This window comes from Candoia aspera, chromosome 5, assembly GCF_035149785.1.
Source record: "Candoia aspera isolate rCanAsp1 chromosome 5, rCanAsp1.hap2, whole genome shotgun sequence".
Classification (NCBI taxonomy): domain Eukaryota; kingdom Metazoa; phylum Chordata; class Lepidosauria; order Squamata; family Boidae; genus Candoia; species Candoia aspera.
Genome location: NC_086157.1, coordinates 35,889,249 through 35,911,983, shown reverse-complemented (window position 1 = coordinate 35,911,983; position 22,735 = coordinate 35,889,249). Strand labels below are relative to the sequence as shown.

The 22,735-nt window shown below is 41.4% G+C and overlaps 1 protein-coding gene across 1 annotated transcript; it reads right to left on the bottom strand.

Annotated features, from left to right (window-relative positions):
• Positions 1-1,303: 1,303 nt before the first annotated feature.
• Positions 1,304-21,902, bottom strand: CREG2 (cellular repressor of E1A stimulated genes 2). The gene is made up of 4 exons (XM_063304966.1): positions 21,380-21,902; positions 10,067-10,236; positions 2,478-2,591; positions 1,304-1,729 (listed from the first exon to the last, which is right to left on the bottom strand). The coding sequence occupies exons 1-4, from the start codon at positions 21,833-21,835 to the stop codon at positions 1,582-1,584; spliced, it is 888 nt and encodes a 295-aa protein (XP_063161036.1). The 5' UTR covers positions 21,836-21,902; the 3' UTR covers positions 1,304-1,581.
• Between the last annotated feature and the right edge of the window lie 833 nt (positions 21,903-22,735).

Here is a 22,735-nt window from a genome sequence, read left to right as displayed (position 1 = left end):
ATGTCTAATTAAAAGTTTTGTGGAATTGTATAACTTAATAAAAATATTTGGCCACCTGATACGTGAGGGTAGAGTCAGCATCCCTTAGAAAGAAATAAACTAAAATCTGTCAGTATGACCCTCAAATTTAGAGAAGATTGGGGAGATCAGAGCACGTCTTGGGGCAACATAAAAAGGACACTGTATGAGGACACGGGCAAGAGTTTCTACCTCCCTGGATCCAGAAGGGCAAAGTCTCTGTGAATAAAGAGTCCCATGAAATCTTCCTGCCAGCAGCGTTGAAGGGAGGGCATCTGGAAAAAGCCCATCTATATTTGCTTAAAGTTAGATTGTATAGATACCCTAGTAGAGGGTTTGCGGATATCTGGTATTTGACAATAGAATTCGGGAGCACTAATAACGTCATTTTGGCGATCAATGTCCCTAATTCTTTCTTTTACTAATGATTTGGCCTTCTCCAGGTTTAATTGGCCTAAATATTCAGGAGAGAGGCCAAGACTGAAAAGTTTTTTTGTACAGTCGGTGCCAATGAGATTGGTAGTTGTTTGTCAGCAGCAGAGATATCAGGCCTGAAGGGTCAAACATGATTTTGAGTCCTGAAGTTAGAATCCTGATCCAGGCCTGAGCCTTAATACTTGACTCAGCTTAAATTTTAGTGGTGGTTTTAAATTGTTTATCAACTAACTAACTCTTCATCATTTCTAGCTTTCTTTGGTCACCTTGAGAACTCGCCAATGTAAAACGGGATATCAATCAATCAATCAATCAATCAGTCAGTCAAATAAATAAAATAAAATTGAAAGTTCACTTGTTTTAATAATCTATTGTTAATACTTTCCATAGTTTGTTCAGACTTAAAAAATAGCAAAAATATAATATTTGAAAATGAAGTAAAAACTTCAGATCTCTTCTTCCTGAAGAAAGGAAGTTCTGAGGAGAAGTAGGGACACGTGTTAGCTGAAGATTTATGTACAGAACCATAACTGCCAGCTCTACTCTTACTATGTTGTATGTTGGTCTGAAATAGTGAGGGGAGGAATAGTGAATTATTTAATCGTTTCTGGAAAGTTAGATATCTTAGCTATTCTCTATTTTTTCATAAAGTGTGTTTATCCACAAGGCTGTTTCTAAATCATTCATTTAAAAGACAAATTTGTACCTAAGGAAGAATTAAGTCTGTAATGTCAATTTAATTAAAATGCTACACATATGAAAAATATGTTATTAGAAGTTTCAATTAACAGCAGTTATGGGCTTTAATATATCAATCATTATATCACTCATTTCATTTTGGTTTGCAATCTCTGTCCAGTTTTAGAATTTATTACAATACATCCTGTGGGATTTATATTTATAAAAATCCAAAAGTATTCAAAACATATTAAGTAGTAATTTAGTATGACCTGTCTCCAGAGTAAGATCTTCTAATGTTCATAAATTATTCTGCTCCAGTTAAGATGGAGCCACATTCAAAACTTTGCACAAAAATATTGTTAAATAAATACCTGATCACATAATATATAAAACACTTTGTTCTGAATTAAATATGAAAACACTGAATTCTCATACTAAAAAAATCAATTAAGCTTTACTAGGAACTGCTCTGAAATATTCCTCCAATGTAATGGTTGTAATTCCTCCATACCAGTCCTGTAGCCATATATGTTCAATGTTCATTTTCATAAAGAACCATTCATAATTGCGAGGCCATTTTCTCATTATGGGGTGCCTGGAACAACAACCAAACAGCTAGAAATGATTGGTTTATATTATTTTATAAACCTGTCTATGACAACTCAGCAGTTAATTACTATTATTTGTAATATTATTTGTAACATATTATAAATGTTCAGCAGTGAACATTTAAACAATGATGGTTTGAACTGTATTGGCTAATCATTGCACTATGCCTTTTGAAAGATAATCCTTTTTGCTTTCCATTTTATTCAGCTATATATCTATACATTATGTCATGGCTTGGAAAGAATGGAGGGAAAGAACTCAAAATAATTATTCTAGTTCTATTATAATATGGGATTCATGCAAAAGGAAGCTGCAGAATAAACAGAGAAATAATACATGCCACAAGGGTCTAGGAAACTCCATGTTCAGACAGTTTAATTTGTGATAATCTTAAAATTGCCTGAGCTATCCCAGAGTAAGAAAAACCCATTTAATTTGCTGAGCTACTTTGCTGCTCATTATTCCCTCATGCTAAACTTGGATATTACTCAGTTACAGTGATACCACTAGGAGAACTAAGTGTTTGACCAAAGGAATGTAAAAGCTTAATAATGGGTGGAAGGAATCTTTGCTTTCAATTACGATCTGATTAGTGAGTAATTTCGTCCAAAGACTTTCTGGTATTCAGGAAGGCAGTGCTTACAATTCCTTATACTCCCAAATACTTATTCTACATTCTCTCCCGCTCTCCCCATCAGAAACACTTCAGAGGGTAACAGTAGATTCATACAGACCTAGAAAACAGAGCTTGCTTGACAGATTCCAGTTCTTCTGGAGGCACTGTAACCATCTCTCCAGTAAAAATTAGCCTGGTACACCTTGGGTCATCGGGATCAACAATCGTTTTTCTATAAGCACAGGGATGCATAATAATTAATACCTAAATCAATCCAAAACAGAATCATTATTTAGTAATGTTCTTTCCATATGAAAGACCCATGTGCTTACAACTGCATTTATTTGCCTAATTGTAGGAGCTACTTCTAATCTAGAAAAAAAACAATATCTGATATAAATATTTTTAACTCAAATTCTGTATCAAATTAGCAGTTGTTTCTGCCCAAATCTATGTAACAGCAATACTGATTTATGGAGATAGATTCAAAGGAACGGCTTAAGCTCATTTTTATTTTTCAATTATAGGGGGAATCAAGTATTGTTTGTTTGTTTGTTTCAGAGTCCTTTGCTGAGTCCTGATGCAACCAGCATTTGACTGAAGGCCCTTCCAGGCAGAATTTGGTGCTGCTCCCAGTGTTCTACTTTTGGCTCAGCTGTGGCTCAAAATGAATTGGAAATTTTCCAGGATTTTTAAAAAAAATATTGAGATGTTATTGCTTGCTTGCAGGCAGTTTTTCCCTTGACAGAAACTTTTACCTTGCCCATGAATACAAAATCCAGATGGTCTGGAGTACTCCACTTTGAAGCACTGCCTCATATAACTAGATAAGATATATATGCAAATCATATATTTTGCAGGGGTGGAATGAAAAAGGAAGTTGTGTTTGTAGAGCGTTCTTAAGCAATAAAAATAAATTTGTGCTTTGTCATATGCCCCACTTCTGCTTTGCATTCAGTTTCTTAGGTTGCTTGTATTGTTGCCACCACTTTACTTGTTTTGTGTCCTTGGTGTTCTCTGAGCTTGGTTGTTTGCTTGCAGAAGTTTCACAACCCGACTAGGTAACATCACCAGTGCTAGTGAGTCTGTGGTTTGTTCCCTGTTTATATACAGTAGCTTGCCCTGTCAGTTTTGGTGGGGGTATGGTTTTCTCCTTGGAAGTTCCTTGATTAGGGTACTGTTTTCTGCTTGATTGTCTGCTTGATTGTTTCCCTCCTTGGTAGTTCCTTGATTAGGGTATTGTTTTCTGTTTGATTTTTTGTCTGGTGTTAATCTGGAAGTAGGCTGCTGTAGAGGATGTGTTCTGGTCTTTGTGTTTCCTTCTTCACTTTGTTATTGTCTCTTTTGAATGGTGTGTAAATGTGGTTTATGTCTATGTGTCTATTGATAGCTGATGTGTCTTGAGTGCCACACTTCCAGGAATTCCCTAGCATTTTTGGATTTAGCTTGGTCTAGGATGCTGATAGTTTCCCAGTTGAAACTATGGTTGAGTCTGTCCATGTGTTGAGAGATTAAGGAGTTTTCATTGTGTCTTCTGACTGTGTTGGTGTTCACAGATGTGCTCTGCTAGTCTTCTGCCTGTCTATCCTACATAGTGGCTGTTACAGTCCTTACACTGTATGCTGTAGATGACTCTTGTTTTTTCTTCTTGGGCTACTGGGTCTTTTGGTTTGCTTAAGATGTTTTGGAGGGCTTTAGTTGGTTTGTGTGCTATGGTGATGCCATGTGGTTGTAATAGTCTGGTGGTTGTTTCTGAGATTTTTCTGATGTATGGCAGTATTATCCTTTAAATAGTTTGTGTTGCTTGTGCTGTAGTGTGTTGAGTGGTCAGGCACTTTTTGATCAAGTTGCATCCTATCCATTTTGCTGGAAGATGCTGTATAGGCAGCCTGTTTCCTTTTTCTGGTGTTGTTGGTTGCTGCAGTGCATTTGTGCTTGTCTGAATAATGTTCTTACACAGCTCCTCTTGTGGGAGGTTCGGTTGTTGCTTTGGCAATGGAGGACTTGGTTAGTGTGAGTTGTTTTTAGATAGACTTGTGTTTCTAATTTGCTGTCATTTCCTCTGCTGATGAAGATATCCAGGAAGGATAGTATGTTGTTGTTTTCTTCTTCCTCTGTGAATTTTATTCCTTTGAAGATGTTGATTGCTTCATGTGTCTTCTCTAGTTGTTCCTTTTTTATTATGATGAAGGTGTCGTCTACATACTGGATCCATAGTTTTGGTTGCACGTGTGGGAGTGCTGTAGTTTCTAGATGCTGCATTACAGTTTCTGCTGTGGGTCCTGAGAGTGGTGGTCCCATGGGTGTTCCTCTGACTTGGTATATTTGTCCACCAAACTGAAAGTAGGTGGTGAGGCAGAGGTTGATGAGGTTCATGATTCTGGGTATTTCAATCTTAGTGTACCTGGTTAGGTTGGGTGTGTTGTGTAGCACTGCTGCCATGGATTCTTTCGCTAGTTCTGGGTCTATGGATGTAAAGAGTGCTGTGACATCAAATGAAACCATAATTTCATCTTCATCTATTTTTAGGTCTTTGATTTTCTGGAGGCACTGTAGTGGGGAGTTGATACAATATTTGCTCCCCTCTGTGAGATGTCCAAGCTTTTTTGTAAGTTCTTTCACTGTGTTGTATCTTGGGATCCCTGGTAATCATACAATTGGACGAAGAGGTATGACAGGCTTGTGTATTTTTGGTTGTCCATAGAAGCATGGGAGGATGGGTCCAGTGCTTTTCATCCCTACTGTTCTTCTTCTGTGATTTGACCTTTCTTGGCTAGGTGGTTAAGGGTTCTCTTGGTCAGGCTGTCTAGTTTCTGTATTGGGCTGGTGTTTACTGGGATGTAGGTTTCTTTGTCTTCCAGTAATTCTTTGGTTCTTTGTATATGTTGTGATTCATCCACGATAACTGTGGTTCAGCTTTCGACTGCTGGGAGGATGATGATGGTTTGGTCCTTCCTTGGGTTTTTGAGGGCTGCTCTGCTTTGAGTTGGTTCTGATTTTCTGTTCTTCTGGCCTGTGGTATGATTGTCTGCCTTATGTTTTCTCTGGTCTCTGTGGCAAGTCCTGTGGCTTTAAATGCTGCTTCTATGGCTGCAAAGAATTCTGCCTCTTTAGCACCATCTATGTTATAGTTGAGGCCTTTCTGGAGGACGTTGTATTCTGCAGTGGCTAGTGGGTGGCTGGACGTGTTGACTACCCATTCGGGTTCTGGTACCTCTTTGCTTCCGGGGTTTAGCTTCAGCAGTTTGGTTTGGAGTTTTGTTTTCCTTTGTTCAGCTTGTCTTAGGGATGTGGTCTTGATAGGGGTTGTCAGCATTTTAATGAGCTTGGGGTCATGGTTTGTTCCAGTTGCTCCTTGAGGTTATCTACAGCGTGCTGGTATTTGTTTAGTCTGAGGTGAGCATCCATGATCATTAGCCGTATCATTTTTTGGCCACTTTGTTCAGCTATTTTCCATCCAGCTGTGCAGTTTATTGGAGGTTTGTATTTGACACTGGTGGGCAGGGCATGCTGTCGTAGACATTCATGTAGAAAGAACAGTTGTTCCTTGGTGGAGATTTGCCTACATGCAAATTTCTCCCATTTGCGTGCTTTCTGAAGCACTGATGCCCATATGTGGTACCAGTGTGTTACCTAGTTGGGAAATGAAACATCTGCAAGCAAACAACCCGGCTCAGAGAGCCCCTAGGACCCCACACTTCAACCCTGAGCTACAGATATTCTGGTTACTTGTTTTGTGAAATGAGTGTTTTGTGACCAGGCACTTTCACTTGAGTAGGTATTCAATGAATGGGCACCTGTCTGGGACCATACCCTTGTTACTCTGTAAAAATTCCAGATGAGATGGAATCAGAAGAGATGGAAATCCCTGTGAAATGGTTCTCAGAGGAAAGATGCATTTGTGGAACTCTCTCCCAAGTGAAACCTTATAGATTTTTCCTTTCCTCCCACTTCCTTTCTATACCCTCCAACAGAACAATTCAGTAAAAATTAACAGACAGATTTACAGATATGCAGGAAATGAATACAGAAAAAAGATCAGTGTTTTCATTATTAATATCAGAGTATTTTTGGTAAAGACTGAGGACAGGTTACATGGGTAAGGAAGGGAAAACAGAAAAATATAGTTTGAACAAAGTGGTTGTTGTAATAATTTTTTTAATCTGTTTATCATGCAGTGTGGTTTGGTTCAATAAAAATAGCATGAACTGACAGCACATAATGTTATACATGATGAAATTAATAGAAATAAACTAACAGAACTAAACTGACTATTTTATGTTAATACTGGAAAATATTTTTATTTATTGTAAGCACAATATATTCAGTCTTCTCAAAAAACTGTATAAATGGGTTGTAGATTATGAGGACCCAAAGTCTTAATGCAATTCCAAGTGAATCATATGCTGATAATTTTTTTGTATTCCACCTACTACTTTTCTAATCTTTTATTCAACATAAATTCCCAGTTTCAAATGGCTCAGAAACTAGCATTAAAATATATTTATGCTTATTAAAATATATGTTTCTGTAACAATGCTGTTACAGAATTCCATCACATCTACTGGAGGGACCATTTTATCTTCTCTGTATCTGATCATTCACAGTTGTCAGGAAAAAAGAATTCTATCAGTGCGCTACAGCAGCCATCAAGAGTATAGCTTGTCCAATAAGTTGTCTCATTATAAGTTTAACCTGGTTTACAGCCTTTTTTAAAAAGTTATCTTTCTCAGCCAATGAACCACTGAGAATCTCTCAATTGCAGCAGATAAAAATATAATAAATACATACATACAGAAACAAACACAAAGAAACTCAATTCAGGGGACCTGAATTCTGAGCACATGCTTCTTAATACACTATGAAGGCAGATATCTCAGGATTATTTGGCAGAAGCCATAACTGCTCAATTTAAATATTTCTACCAAGTACAGTAGATACGGGGTATTGATGCTTAGGATTAAACAAGACAAGCAGAATTATGGTCATTGACAAGTTAAAGATTGGTGGTCTCACAATGAAAATGTAAAATATGGTGTTGTCTTTCAGTCAATAATTTGACTATGAAAAGAAAAGGGAACAGATATCAAACAGTTTTATAGGATCAGAGACACTTGACAGCAGCGTCCATCACCTCACAATAATAAAAGGAGCTTAAGAAAATCCGCTCCCAAAAGAGATTCTAAATTGTCCTGAAAATGAGATATAAAAGCTAAAGTATCTTTTAACTTAATTAATTGACTTAATATTAAGAATCTGGCCTACCAGTAACTTTTAACTCATGGTTCTAATGTATACATACCAACATTTGGTCCTGTATGGAAGAGAGCTTGGGTCTATTATTTTTCTAACAGTGATCACTAGTTTCAAAGGTGGTCACGATTATCTCTCTGTGCTCTGTGTCATCATCATCATCCCTGTTTTTTAGATAGGCATTGTGGCAATAAGATCCAGGAAAACTACTTGCCCCCACCCTTTTTTTGTTGTTGTTGAGTAGCCAGCTACCTGAATAAATATATAGATAATGATATACCTTTCAGAGAGGATGGCTTCAAGCAGAGAAGTAGTGAGAAATTTAATGCTTAATTGTCATCTTCATTGTTGTATCACTTGATATCCTATGTCATCGTGATTTTCACATCCCTGCCTTCAGGTTCTAGATATCTATCCGTCATAGAAAAATTGCAATTCAATCTTGTTAAGAGAAAAGCAACTTAAGGTGGTCATGTGGAATAGAAACCTTGTCAGCAGAGAAAGAGCTGAGCATCTTCCATGCTGAGTGTTCAGGACTACATATTCCTGAAACTGCTCTTTCCCCCAAGAAACAGCTGGTCACTCCTATTGCCTGTGTAAAGAGGCCCCAGGTTGAGTCCAACTCCTGGTGATTGCATCCATGCGGACCTTTTTGGCAGTTTTATGAAAGTGGTTGGCCACTGCCTTCTTGACTTCTCAGTCTTGCTTTCAGCCTTGGAATTCCCATGTCCTCCCTTATCCATTAACCAGGTCTGATACTGCTTGGTTTCCAAGATAAGTTAGGTGTTGTTACCTGCTGAGGTGAGTATGTTATGAAATTGCAAATTGTTTTTGTATTACATTCCCCCCTTTTCTCCCCCAAAGCAAGATTACGAGTATCAAGTTTACCTTAACAAGGTTTTGTTAAGATAGAAATCCATAGGCCTTTTCTATCCCTTAGGTACAATTACAGTAAAATTAAACAGCTTAGCATTCCGTTATAACCTCAAACATCAGCCACCTGAGATGGCAACCTCACTCTGCCAAATCATTCCAGCTTTGTTAATTCTCTGTACTATTATATTAGCTTTGGAACTGCATCACTAATACTACAGGTCAGTCTAAGGCAGTATGTTGAACTTCAAGCTCAGCAACTGTCAGCTGTTTAAGTGACTCAGATTGGGGTCCACTGGTCCAATAAAGACAGAACTCAACATTTGCCTGGCTCAAGGCTCTTGTACCCTACTTGGTGGGCTGCCCGCCTGTTTGTTTGAATAGTACTAGTTCATCTGTTTAGAATTTGCTATATCTCCTTATCACAAACTTGGGAAAAAGCATGTGTGTTCTTAATATAAAAAGTCAACTTTGTACTCATCAGTTTTAAGTGGACTGCAGATGCTCATGTAGCAAAGTTTATTTCTAAAGCAACTGAATTGGGAAAAACTTATATTGCCATTTGCTTCTGAGTTGTAAAATATAGCTGCTGAATTGGTTATCCTAGATATACTGTATAACTGAGCTTGATTTTCTGATCTAGTTTCTTCCACATCTTTGGATTCAATTTCAGAGTTGATGGAGTTCCAGAACAACCACTACAGGAATAGAGATGTTCTTACATTTTTGTTTTTGAATGGCTACGTAATAACAGTGAGGTGTTCAGCTTATAAAAGAAGTTACCTTTAAAAAGATTAATAAGATAACATAGCTTGGCTATACATGCCATGCCCTTTCCTTGTTTAGCAACTGTAATCTGAACAGTGACGGAGAGAGAGAGAAAGAGACCCTGCAAAGATCACTGGTTGCTGCTGTCTCATTCAGATACAGTTGGTTCATACAGTGTCCTGTGCCTGACCCATTTTTTTTTACCTTTTTGCCCTCTTGCGGGGCAGAGAGATTGCTTAAACAAGCTATCTCTTCCTGAGCTGCTTAACAGCAGGGCAACACTTCCCTAAAAATGCTAACTGCAAGTTAAGAAGCTTAGCTCTGTGACCTTAATTAGTTGATCAGAACCTTGGGGGGCTGGTGCTGCTGCCTGAAACTGACCAGACCTTAATCAGTTTCACACTGAAGGCTTTTGTTGTCAGGGGCACAAAATTTTGTTGTAAATACATGCATTGGTCGGAAAATGATTTTTTAAAAATAATTATTATTACCATCGTATCTGTGAACGTCAAACAAGGTAGCCGCTAAACAAGGAGTGGCTTTATAGACATCATTGTTTGAGATGTCAAAGAAACGATCCAAGAGATGGCGTTGACATCCAGACTTATTCTCGACATGGAATCACCTTTTCTCAGCTACAGTAATAATAACTTATTGTAAAGTGAGTGCTGAAAGAGGATTATGCAAGCATCTGTCAAAGCAAATGAGGACTAACAATACATTTATTGTGCTGCAACTGCAATCTAGAAAGACCCTAGAAAGTTGCTGAAGGTCTGAAAAGTGTCATTATAAAAGTTTCTAAAACCATTGTACCTGCAGGAATCTCCTTCTGCCTCAGGCAATGTCAATGAAGCCACTGAATTTTTCATCAGGTCAGCTACAGTGTTATCCTTTGGAGTCATGTAGAAGTAAGGAATTCCAGTGCTGTTGTCTGTGGGGCCATCACTAATAGATAAACAATTCCCAAATGGTGTCCCTTGGATCTGAAAAATCCAAATAATCAGGTCTTATAAAACATTTTATTTTATTTATTTTATTTTTATCCCGCCTTTATTATTTTTATAAATAACTCAAGGCGGCGAACATACCTAATACCCCTTCCTCCTCCTATTTTCCTCACAACAGCAACCCTGTGAGGTGGGTTGGGCTGAGAGACAGTGACTGGCCCAAGGTCACCCAGCCGGCTTTCACACCTAAGGCAGGACTAGAACTCACAGACTCCTGGTTTCTAGCCCAGCAAGTTTGAAGTCCAGATACAGGTATTACTTACTTTGAACTCTATTGGATATCAGAAGTGATTTGCAATTTCTCACATTTAATCTGAAACACTAAGAAAGGAAATAGAAAAGCATTGATTTAAAAGAAAGGGAGTTATATCCTCTTTCTCACAGACAGATTTTTATTTTCTTTTTCAGTGTTTCAGATTAAATTTAGTATTTTTTTAATCATACACTATTTAGAAACTAACAAAAGAATATCTGTAGTGCAGAAGTAATAAAAAACATCCTTCAAATACGTTACTGTATGCATTTCTAGTACTCATGATAATTTTATGAAGTATTATATTGTTTTGGGAGTAATAATTCTAGGCAGAGAACTAAATATTTCTAACAGAATTCTGAGCAACCTATGGAAACTGCATTTTTGTTTATTCTAAAGAGTCATCCATTTTTATTTATGAGAATTATGCCCCATTCATTCACTACAAGTTAAATAGAACAGACATGGCACAGAAGAAATTAAAATCAAATAAAAATGTTTTAAACAATCGTATAGAGGCAACCACAGGTACAAATGCCTTATGTGTGTCATATATAAAGAGCCACTTCTAACAAGCTGGGAAGGTGCTATTTTACCTTGACCTTTATTCTAAGCAAGAATGGCAAAATCTTTAGTGCAAGAAAGATTTTTTTTTAAATGTAACTGTTGAACATGAAAATTCCCTTTAATTGAGATAGATTCTTGGTGTATATATGTATACATATCTCCAAGTAGTTTTGGGGAGTAACCAATAGAATAGTGGATTGCTCTTGCCTCTTTCTACAATACTTTTTGGACTTTCCAGATTAGCTTTCATCCCTGAGACTTCTTGGTGATCTACCATCCAAATATTAATTACCATAAGTTTTTCTTCTCTCCTCTTCTCTGAAGCATAATCCCCCATTTTTCCACAGGCTGCATCCAAAAATGCTGTTACTCTTGTCTTACTTTCAAAGAGAATTTGCTCTGGGGCAGAACTTTTAACGGCACTTTTAAGAAACATGGGACTTGTTTGGACCTGTGGAGCTAATTGCGAATTATGTTCGTTGGCTCTTGACCTTTATGTAGTAAATGACAGACAGCAGGCGTGTTCATAGTACAGACAGACAACACTCATATCAAAAAATACTGCAAAAACAGAAACAATGACAATTAAGACTTCATCATTCAAGTGTCATGTTCACCGTTCCAATGGTTTGCATACATCGTAACGTTTCACATGTCATGTTTCTAAGTCGTGTCGATCACCTGTGGGGTGGGGAATTTCTGCTCTGCCAGGCTATCTTTCTGCTGCCCTGAAGGAATGTGTGTTTGGGTTAGGACATGTATTCAAGGTTACTTTCCCAGGCAGATGTGTGACGCTTGCCAGGCCCAGGAGGGGGTGGTTGCGATGGTGGGGTGGGGGCGGGATCGGTTTGGAGGCGAGGGTTTTTAGTTTGTATTTGGCGCGCTTTTGCTTATTCTCAGCTTTCTTCGTATTTGCATACTATCCTTTCAATAAATCAGTTTTATTCACTAAACTCTAGTGGGACTGACTTCGTTGGGATAAGGCAATCATTACATAAAGCTGAGAATCATCAAAGAAACTTACCCCGCTAGCCCCTAGCCAGGTTACCTGTGACGGGGAGCGCTAGCGATGTCTCTACTATGGGAAGCCGAATGGATTGAAGAGGAACCGGACACCACGGTGCGGGTGGCCCGGAGTGCCCGCGTGGAGAGGGCGGCCCGCCGGGAACAGCTGGGGCTACTACCCGGTGAGCAGTTGGTAACATCGGAAACGACAGGCACGTCAGGGGCCGAATATAGAACGGGGGACAAGGACGAGGACTCCGCTGTAGGGGATGCCCAAAAGGTCCGGAAACCAGGACCTCCGTTGTCACCTACAGTGGTAGTGGTAACTGGTGCGGCCGAAGAATCGGTCACCCCCGCGCGCATGAAGGCTTTGGAGGAGAAGTTGGAGTCTTTGGCGGTGATGCTAAGGGAAAGCCGGGGGAAGTCGGGGTCGGCTGAGGGGAGACGAAAGGGCGCTAGGGATCAGAACGCTAGCTGGGAGTCACCACCCCCATCTCCGCGGAGAAGAGGTCGGACTCGGTTCCGAGAGTCAACGACAGGGAGGAGGACCCTAGATGTGACTGAAAAAGCCAAACGGCTGGAGGCGGTGAGACCCCCCCCCCTTTCCTGTGAAGTTTGACGGCGACCCTACGAAGCTGTCCTTCTTCATTACCAATGCTAATAGCTACATGGAGGATTGGGAGCAGAGTTTCCATTCCGAGAGGGGGAAAATCAATGCCATTGCAAATAGACTGAAGGGGAGGGCGGCGGATTGGTACGTCCAGCTGTGTCAAGCAGAGGCCCCAGAGCTAGAGGACGTTGAGGAGTTCCTGTGGGCGCTTAAGCAATACTTTGAGGACCCTCTGGCACAAGAAAGGGCAAAACGGGCGCTAAAGAACCTGGCCCAAGGATCGCTGTCAGTGGCAGACTACGGGCTAGAATTCAAAGCACTGGCTGGAAAAGTTGAGGATTGGTCCCAGTCCACCTTAGTAGAGATGTTTAAAGATGGACTGAGGTCCTTTGGTGGGCTCTGGGGCGCGATGACCCAAAGACTTTGTATGGGTGGATTCAACTAGCGGGTAGCGCCGAAAACGCCCTGGAGACTTTCGCACATCGTAAGGCGGTGAAGCAAGGCAAAACCATCAAAAGTCCCCGCGCTCCGATCTCTTCGGGACAGCCCAGCCACCGTGCGTGGGAAGAGGAGAGGGAGCGTCGCTTTGCAAAGGGGCAATGTCTGCGCTGCGGGAAGGAAGGGCACCAGGCGGCGGTGTGCCCAAAAAGACGAGCCGAGGATCGCCCAGCTAAACCGGCTGGGAAATCGCCATCCCTACCAAGGAAGATGAAAGCCGCCCTGGCTGAGGCGGAACCGGAGGGCAGCCCCTTCTTTGGAGAAGAGAGGGAACAGGAGACCGATGAGCCGGCGGGAAACGCCAGCCACCTGCTTTAAAGGGCGCTGCGGGGCAGGTGGAAGAAGCAGAAGATGGGCGCAACCATGTTTCATTGAGTGGGGATTCCCCTACCCTGACCGTTAGGGTGAAGTTGGGGTCCAGCACCCGAACCATAGAACTGTGGGCCATGGTTGATTTGGGGTGTTCACGGTCCTTGATGCACCCCGACGTGGTTATCGCGTTGGGGTTACCTACGTTCCCTTTAAAGCGGCCGATGATCTTTACCCAGTTGGACGGGACCATGGCAGGGGGGAGACCAGTCACCCACTCTACCGGGATGGTTGCCTTGCAAATGGGCAGCCATTGGGAAAAATTACCGTTTATTGTGGCACCGGTAGGGGGACCTTTGGTCATCTTGGGGATGCCCTGGTTTGTGCGGCAAAATCCCTCCATAAACTGGGTGCATCGAACGGTGACGTTCGCAGATGGATTTTATAAAGCCCCTGCGAAAGACCAGCTAGACGACAACGAGGTGGGAAGGGCAGCAACCACTTCTCTGCAAGTCCTCCAGCCGCTGGAAGGGCTGCCGGAGCAATACCAGGACTTTGCAGATGTGTTTGGTGAAAAAGAGGCGGATCGGCTCCCGCCTCATCGAAAAACTGACTGTGCAATAGAATTTGTTCCTAATGTGAAATTGCCTAGTCCGAAAATTTACTCTATGACCCAGAAGAAGCTGGCAGCACTACGAGAGTTCATTGACAAAAATCTAGCTAGGGGTTTCATTGAACCCGCCAGCTCTCCAGTAGGCGCACCTGTACCGTTTCAACCAAAGAAGGATGGCACTTTGAGACTGTGTACAGATTTCCGTGGGCTCAATGCAGTATCTATATTAAATAAATATCCTTTGCCCCTGATAAAGGACATGCTAACACATCTGGCAAAGGGGAAAATATTCTCTAAGCTGGACTTGAGGGAGGCATATTTCCGTATTCGCATACGGGAGGGGGATGAATGGAAAACTGTGTTTAATTGTCCTTTGGGTGCTTTTCAATACAAAGTGTTGCCATTTGGATTGGCGGGGGCACCAGGAGTGTTTATGCAACTTATCAATGAGGTCTTGCATGACCACCTATTTAAAGGGATATTGGTGTATTTAGATGATGTTTTAATATATACTGAAATGATGGAGGAACATGTATATCTAGTCAGACAGGTTCTGAGCAAACTGAGAAAGGCAGAGTTGTATGCTAAACTGTCAAAATGTGCATTTCACAAGTCGCAAATTGATTATCTGGGCTATAGGATTTCCAATAAAGGAATTGAAATGGATCCCACGAAAATTGAAGCCATTTTGGCATGGGAGCCACCACGCACGCATAAGCAGCTCCAAAGTCTCCTTGGATTCGCGAATTTTTATCGGCCCTTCATCCAGGGGTTCGCGGAAATTGCACTACCCCTCACTGAGTTGCTCAAAACTAAAGGTTTGGGGGACACACGGAGGGTGAAAAATCCGGGGGCGCTGCTAAAGTGGACACCCGCATGCCAGAGGGCTTTTCAGACCCTTAAACAGCTGTTTACGTCTGAACCCATTCTACAGCATCCTGATCCTGATAAACCATTTGTGGTACAGGTGGACGCTTCTGATTTCTCAATTGGAGCTCTGTTAATGCAAAGGGACAACCTCGGACAGTTAAAGCCATGTGCTTACCTCTCCCGTAAATTTTCAGAGACAGAAAGGAGATGGCACGTTTGGGAGAAGGAGGCTTTTGCTGTTAAAGCTGCTTTGGAAAGCTGGCGTCACTTATTGGAGGGGGCTACCCACCCATTCGAAGTCTGGACTGATCATAAAAACCTGGAGGCACTGACTGCCTCTCGTAAACTGAGCCCAAAGCAAATTAGGTGGGCAAAATTCTTTAGTTGTTTTGACTTTAAACTGAAATTTATACCTGGGAAAACCAACTTCCTGGCTGATGCGCTTTTGCGCCAGCCTCAGGATGCTAGTACGGTGCCAGATCTAGTGGGGACTCTCTGGACTGAGCCCCAAATGAGTCTAGCAGCTGTGACTTGCAGCCAAACCCGAGCGCAGCGCACAGACGTTACTGTATGCATTTCTAGTACTCATGATAATTTTATGAAGTATTATATTGTTTTGGGAGTAATAATTCTAGGCAGAGAGCTAAATATTTCTAACAGAATTCTGAGCAACCTATGGAAACTGCATTTTTGTTTATTCTAAAGAGTCATCCATTTTTATTTATGAGAATTATGCCCCATTCATTCACTACAAGTTAAATAGAACAGACATGGCACAGAAGAAATTAAAATCAAATAAAAATGTTTTAAACAATCGTATAGAGGCAACCACAGGTACAAATGCCTTATGTGTGTCATATATAAAGAGCCACTTCTAACAAGCTGGGAAGACGCTTCAATTTCACCTCGCCTGCCTGTTCCCTCAGACTTGCAACAACAGTTTCTTTCCGACTTAAAAACTGACACTTGGTTGCAAGCAAACCTCAACGAGGTTACTTTTAAACAAGATTTTGCATGGAAGCATGATCGCCTCTATGTACCTGAGACGTTACGCAAAACCATTCTGTCACGATCTCATGATGACAGGATGGCTGGGCATTTTGGGTTCGGGAAGACCCTTCATCTGGTTAGACGCCAATTCTGGTGGCCAACGCTACGGTGCGACATCAAAGAATACGTGGATTCCTGCCCAGTATGTGCTGCTTCCAAACGAAAAGTGGGAAAACCCCAGGGCTTGTTACAACCAGTGGCTAATCCTTCCTGCCCTTGGGAGGAGATCTCTATGGACTTCATTGTTGATCTACCTCCTGGCCAAAGAAAAACTGTCATTTGGGTGGTGAAAGATTTTTTCTCTAAACAAGCCCATTTCATCCCATGTACCTCCATCCCATCTGCACAACAGCTAGCCCGCCTTTTCATTGTACACGTGTACAAAATTCACAGATGCCCTGCCCGCTTGGTGACGGACAGAGGAACACAATTCACGTCAAAGTTTTGGCGGGAATTTATGAAATTACCAGGTACTAACCAAGCTTTGTCAACTGCGTCGCATCCGGAGACGGACGGAAATACGGAGGCGGTCAATTCTACCCTTGAACAATATCTGCGGGCTTTTGTCAATTATCAACAAGATGATTGGGTCGACCTCCTACCATTTGCAGAGGTTGCCTACAACAATGCTGTTCATCAGAGCACTGGCCAGGTGCCATTCCATACCGTTTTTGGCCGTGACTTTGTTCCCATCCCAGAACTGCCTCAGCCAGCCTCCCCCCCCGTCTTTACCTGCTGATTGGGCTACACGTCTGGCAGCTGCCTGGCCAACTATACAACAGGCGCTTGCTGATGCTCAAGCCACTTACAAACGACATGCAGATTCCAAACGATCCACCGCGTCACCTTTCCAAGTGGGTGATAAGGTGTATCTTTCCACCAAGTTCATCAAGTCTACACGACCTTCAAAAAAGTTGGCACCTAAGTTTATTGGCCCTTTTCCTATCGTTGCTCAAATTAACCCTGTTACTTTTAAATTAGATTTGCCTGCAAATCTTAAACGTTTACACCCTGTCTTTCATTGCAGCCTCCTTAAGTCTTTCCACGAATCAGCCCGCTGGCATCCACAACCTCCCCCTCCTGCACCTATCATGATTGATGGTCAACAACACTTTGAAGTCCGAGAAATCCTGGATTCTCGATGATGTCGTTCTGTCTTACAATACCTGGTTCGCTGGAAACATTTCCCTCATCCTGAGTGGGTTGCTGCCCACGATGTTCACTCCCCTATTCTAGTTACCCATTTCCACACTGCTTATCCCACTAAGCCTACTCCGTAAGATCATTTCCTTTCTGGAAGGGGGGCGATATGTCATGTTCACTGTTCCAATGGTTTGCATACATCGTAACGTTTCACATGTCATGTTTCTAAGCCGTGTCGATCACCTGCGGGGTGGGGAATTTCTGCTCTGCCAGGCTGTTATCTTTCTGTTGCCCTGAAGGAATGTGTGTTTGGGTTAGGACATGTATTCAAGGTTACTTTCCCAGGCAGATGTGTGACGCTTGCCAGGCCCGGGAGGGGGTGGTTGCGATGGTGGGGTGGGGGCGGGATCAGTTTGGAGGCGAGGGTTTTTAGTTTGTATTTGGCGCGCTTTTGCTTATTCTCAGCTTTCTTCGTATTTGCATACTATCCTTTCAATAAATCAGTTTTATTCACTAAACTCTAGTGGGACTGACTTCGTTGGGATAAGGCAATCATTACATCAAGTGTGTAATGTATAGGGCTGAGATGGAATTACAGGGTTCCATGGTACAAAAAGGAATATGTTGTCAAATATTTTTGTTAGCAAGTACGCCTTCCCAATCTTCCAGCTACCCTGGACTACCATTCCTATCATACACAGCCAGAATGCTACCAAGTAATGAAGGTTGAAATAGCCTTGTTCTCATTATCTCTCTCTCTCTCACACACACACACACACAAATACACCGTGTGTGTTTCAACAGTTCTTAGACTGATAATATACACAATTAGTATTTAAATATTATCCTTAAAAAACAAAACACAACCCCACTGAACTAATCTAATTAAGATTAAACACTGTGTATGTTTTCAGTTTCAGTGGGGATATCAAAATTATGTATAAGTGCCTTGTTTAAAAGGCAGAGGGATTTTAAATAGCTTTTAACTGTGAGAATATGCAGCACCATTAAATAGAAGGAGAAAGAAAGAAGCAACAAAGAGGTGGAAGATATTAACAGCTGTTAGGAAATGATATATATTTTCTTTTTATTCTCTCATATATATGTACGCATGTATGTTTCAGTTGTAATTTGCGTGAACTCCTTTTTTATTTTGCGTACACCCACATAACAACTCATGAAAGTGTAACTTATACAGTGGAATAGAATATTTTTATTATAGTCTTAGACCAGAAGTCAAAGTAAAAGATAATCCATTTAAAACTTGGATTAATAAAAAATTAATAATAAATTATAATTAAAAGCAAGAACTTGAATATATGTAAATAAAAATAAAACTTTATACCTTGTTACGAATATATTTCATATATAACCTAGTATTATGCATTAACTGTATCTTGAAACAAGTTGTGGGTTTTAAAATGTACAAAATAATTTAAATAATAAAGATAACATAATTTTTCCTTCCTTAAATTGGTTTGTTACCCCTCTTTTCCAATCAACTGAGTAACTACATGTTAATTAGTATTATCTTTGGCTAAAACACACAAACCACAAATACATTAGAGCTTTTTATGTGGGGGATCAAGCTATGATCCTAGGATTCTTGAGCAAAGAAAGGAATTACTCAGCAGACTACCTTTGGGGTTAATCTCTCACACACAGTTTACATACAGAAAAAAAAATAATGTAATACATTCTGTGTGGGGAAAAAACTGTCTTAGGAAATTATTTGGAATCTTCATATGGTGGAGAATATGAAACCACAGTACTGGACTACAGTAGTTACACCAGATGCCTGGGCTTAGTTGCAAGTGTTGCTCAAGACCTTTAAAGCCCAACACTGGACTATTTGATCTAAGGAATACCTTAATTTTGTCTGAACTTGCTTAGTTCTAAGGTAAGTGCCAGGGAGACCTGCTTATGGGGTACTGTGTTCAACTAGGGCCTCAGCCCTCTTGACAGTTTTAAAGCAGGGCTGGGGAAACTGGTCTTCAATATGTGTTTGAATTACAACTCCCAGTTGCGTTAAGTCCAAGAGTGAGGGATGCTGGAAGTTGTAGTTCAACTTGAACAATATCTGGAGACCTTTAAAGAATGACTATCTAATCACTTTTATATTACTAATACTTGAGATTAGTTGGGAACAAAAATAATTAAACATTAATTTTCACATTATTTTTATGTTTCTAAATGAAAAGATTATAAACATGCTTAAAGCAAAATTGCTGCTGAGTCAAGTGTGACTCCTGAGGACTTCATGAGCACATACATATCATTTTGAAGGCAATAATGTGGAAGTGAGCTGCCATTGCCTTCTTCCTAGAGATTATTCAATCTCCCAATGTACCCTACTATCCTGGGATTTCCTGGGAGCCTCCAGTCCAAATACTATCTAGGTCCAATCCTGCTTAGCTTTTCATGATATCTGCATGGAATTAGAAAGATTACAGATTGTTGTGGAAACCCTGTAACATGTTATACTTGGTTTAATTTCTTTAGACTCACAATAACTTCATGCAATCTCTGACTTTCCTGTTAAGTTAAAATTCACCCAGGCTATCTCATATTTAGCATTATTTTCTGTGAGTAAACTTAAGAGGTGTATACTTTTTTTATTTCATTATTAAAATGGTAAAATATGGAGTAGATGGCACAACTGGTAGATGACAATTGGCTGATTGACCACACCGAGAGAATATGCTCATAAATGGCTCCATGTCAACTTGCAGAATAGAATCAAATGGAGTGCTACATGGCCCTGTGCTGTTCAGCATTTTAATTAATGACCTGGGTGAAGGAATTGAAGGACAATTTATCTGATATGCAGATGCCCCAAAACTAGGAGGGGTGAATAATACTTTGGGTGGATAATACTTTGGAAGAGAAAGAGAAGATTCAAAGTGATCTTGGTAAGCTTGGTCTTGGGAAGTCAGTATATGAAAACACATCTATTTATTTAGAACCAGGATAAGATAAAGATCGTAATTACATGAATTACAGAGTATGCCCTACCACTATGTAAAAATGGAATGCATATTTAAAAAATGACATATATTGGGAACTGAAGTCACAGTTGATGCTTCTTTCATAATAAACATTAGAGGAAGCATCTTGAACATCATGAAGATGTGATATTTGATCTCAGAATTAAATGTATGACTTTTATTGAAATCCTATTTCCATATCGTTGTTGGGCTTTTTCTTTTTTCTCTCTCTCTCTCTCTTTCTCTTTTTTGTGCCTTCCAGTCAGGTGTTGACTCCTGGTCAACAGCCTGTTTTAGTCCCTGTAGCTTTCTTAGCAAGATTTCAGGAGTGGATTGCCATTGCCTCCTTCCTAGGGCTGAGAGAGTGACTGGCCCAAGGACACCCAGATGGCTTTACACCTAAGATGAGACTAGAACTCCTAGTCTCTGGGTCTCTAGCCTGATTCACTATACCAAACTAAATCTCATTGCTGAAATAATGGCTCTTCTGGAAAATTCTTATATATCCCCACTCTCCAAATTGTAAGAAGAATAAACATGTGAAGGGTAAAAACACATTTCATTATTGGAGCAGCAATTCTTAAAGATGTGCATTTTAAAAATTTCAGAGTTGGCTTTTCCCATTTATAGCAGTCAATATGAAATTAGTACATTACAGGTATCTCCCAGCACCGTTGTTGGTGAACTGGAAATATTTGGGTCCTTTAAGTAATGGGGGAAGGTATTCTTTAATTTTGGTGTTGCAGTAGTAAAATAAGGCAGCACACCAAATCATTGTAATAAATAAATAAATAAACGAACACTTTGTGCAACTCTTAATAATTTGGTACCCATGTTTAAGTATTAAAAAGCAAAACACCAAATCTGAATCTGGTACAATTAATGAAGCTGGAAACATTCTTTGTCTAATTGATTGGTTTGGGGGGTTGTTTTTGTTTTGAATCCACATTGCGGGTGCTACTAAAGAGGCAAAATCGCCCTCCTGTTTCTCAGGAGGAGGGAGTGAAGCCGATTAAGCAACTTCATTCAAGCCGCTACTTAATTGTGGATTTGTCCCAAATGAGAACAACGCGCGGCGCTGGACAGATTCGAACGGCAGCAGCAAGGCTCGAATGAAAAGAGGAACGCACGCTTGCAGAGCAACGCTCGGAGGGTGGAAATGCAAGCGCCTTCTCGTCTCGCGCTGCCAGCAGAGAGACGGCTTAAGGGGGTACCTTTTCTTGGGTTGATGTCGTGGCCAAGAAGCCCCAGCCGTGGCGATGCATCAGGAACCGGGCCGTTCGGGCTGCTCGCTCCAGAGGAAGCGCGGGGCTGTCTGCTCCTTTGACGCTCTCCCGCCTGTACGAAAACATCCGCGACGGCGAAGCGATCTGCTTCGACCTCCCCGTTCCCGGCCTGGCCCGCATTTCCTCCTCTTCTTTGTACACCGAGGCCGGGTAGCTTTGCTTCCAAAGGCTGGTCGTGTCTTCAAGCAGCGCGGGGAGCGCCTCTTCGTTGGAGGAGCTGTCCAGCTCTTCTTCCACCTCGTTGGGGACCGACCAGGAGACCGAATTCACGATCACGTACCCGCAAGCCGGAGCCAGGATCAAGCTGCCCCAGAGGGCCCAGGGAAGCCAGGAGACGCACTGAGCTCTTCCCCGCAGCCTTATCTCCGAGCAGCACCCGGGCATTTTGAGCCAAGCTCGGAGGCCACACGCGGAGTCGGGCAACTGGGCGCAAAGAAGCCGGGGGGTTTTGGCTGCGGGAGCGGCGCCCTCCTGTGGCCAGCAGCCGCGGAACACCGAGCACGTGACGATGATTTCCTCCGGCCCGCCTGCCTCTGCTGCGTCGTCGTTTCCTTAATAAAATTCTATCCTTCGGTTAAAGAGCCTTGTGGCAGGATCAGTAATGCCTCCCTTGCCAGATCTTATCAGCACATCAGCCTTTGATGGTTAAAAAAATGATTTATCATGAAAAATAAATTTAAAAACCGTATCAGAGTACCTAATATATAGATTTTTAAACTGATTATCTGCAATCAAGCTGGGGTCCAATCTTACCGACCACATAGATAGATTTTTTCCCAAAATATTGTATAGAGTTAGAGCAAAAAAATAGTAGGTGGTGAAAGTATCAGATTTTACCCTGAGTCTCTCATCTGTTTGGGAAGAAGCATAAAGGTTCCTCTATGTCAGGGTTTCCCAAACTGTAAGATGTACCTCCCTTCCCGAGCTGCAGACAGAGTCCAGGGGAGGTGTGAAGAACATTTTACAGGTAGTCCTCAGTTGAAGACCACTAATTCAGCAACCGTTCAAAGTTATGACGGCACTGAACAAGGAAACTTATGGCCGGTCCTCAAAGTTGCAGCCATTGCAGCATTGCATGGTCATGTGATTGCAATTTGGATGTTGGCAACCGGCTTGCAATTATGATGGTCACAGCATCCTGCAGTCACGTGATTGCCATTTGCAACCTTCTTTGCCAGCTTCCTACAAACAAAGCCAATGGGGAAGCCAGCAGGGGTTTGCAAAAGGTGATCATGTGATGTCACGCCTAATGACCGCGCACAATTTGACTAACTACGGCAGTCA

Coding starts and splice junctions, on each gene's coding strand:
- CREG2 (XM_063304966.1), bottom strand. CDS start 21,835: ATGCCCGGGTGCTGCTCGGAGATAAGGCTGCGGGGAAGAGCTCAGTGC. Junction 10,237..21,379: donor CGACATCAACCCAAGAAAAG/GTACCCCCTTAA, acceptor TGGATTTTTCAG/ATCCAAGGGACACCATTTGG. Junction 1,730..2,477: donor AAGCAAGCTCTGTTTTCTAG/GTCTGTATGAAT, acceptor TTGTTGTTCCAG/GCACCCCATAATGAGAAAAT.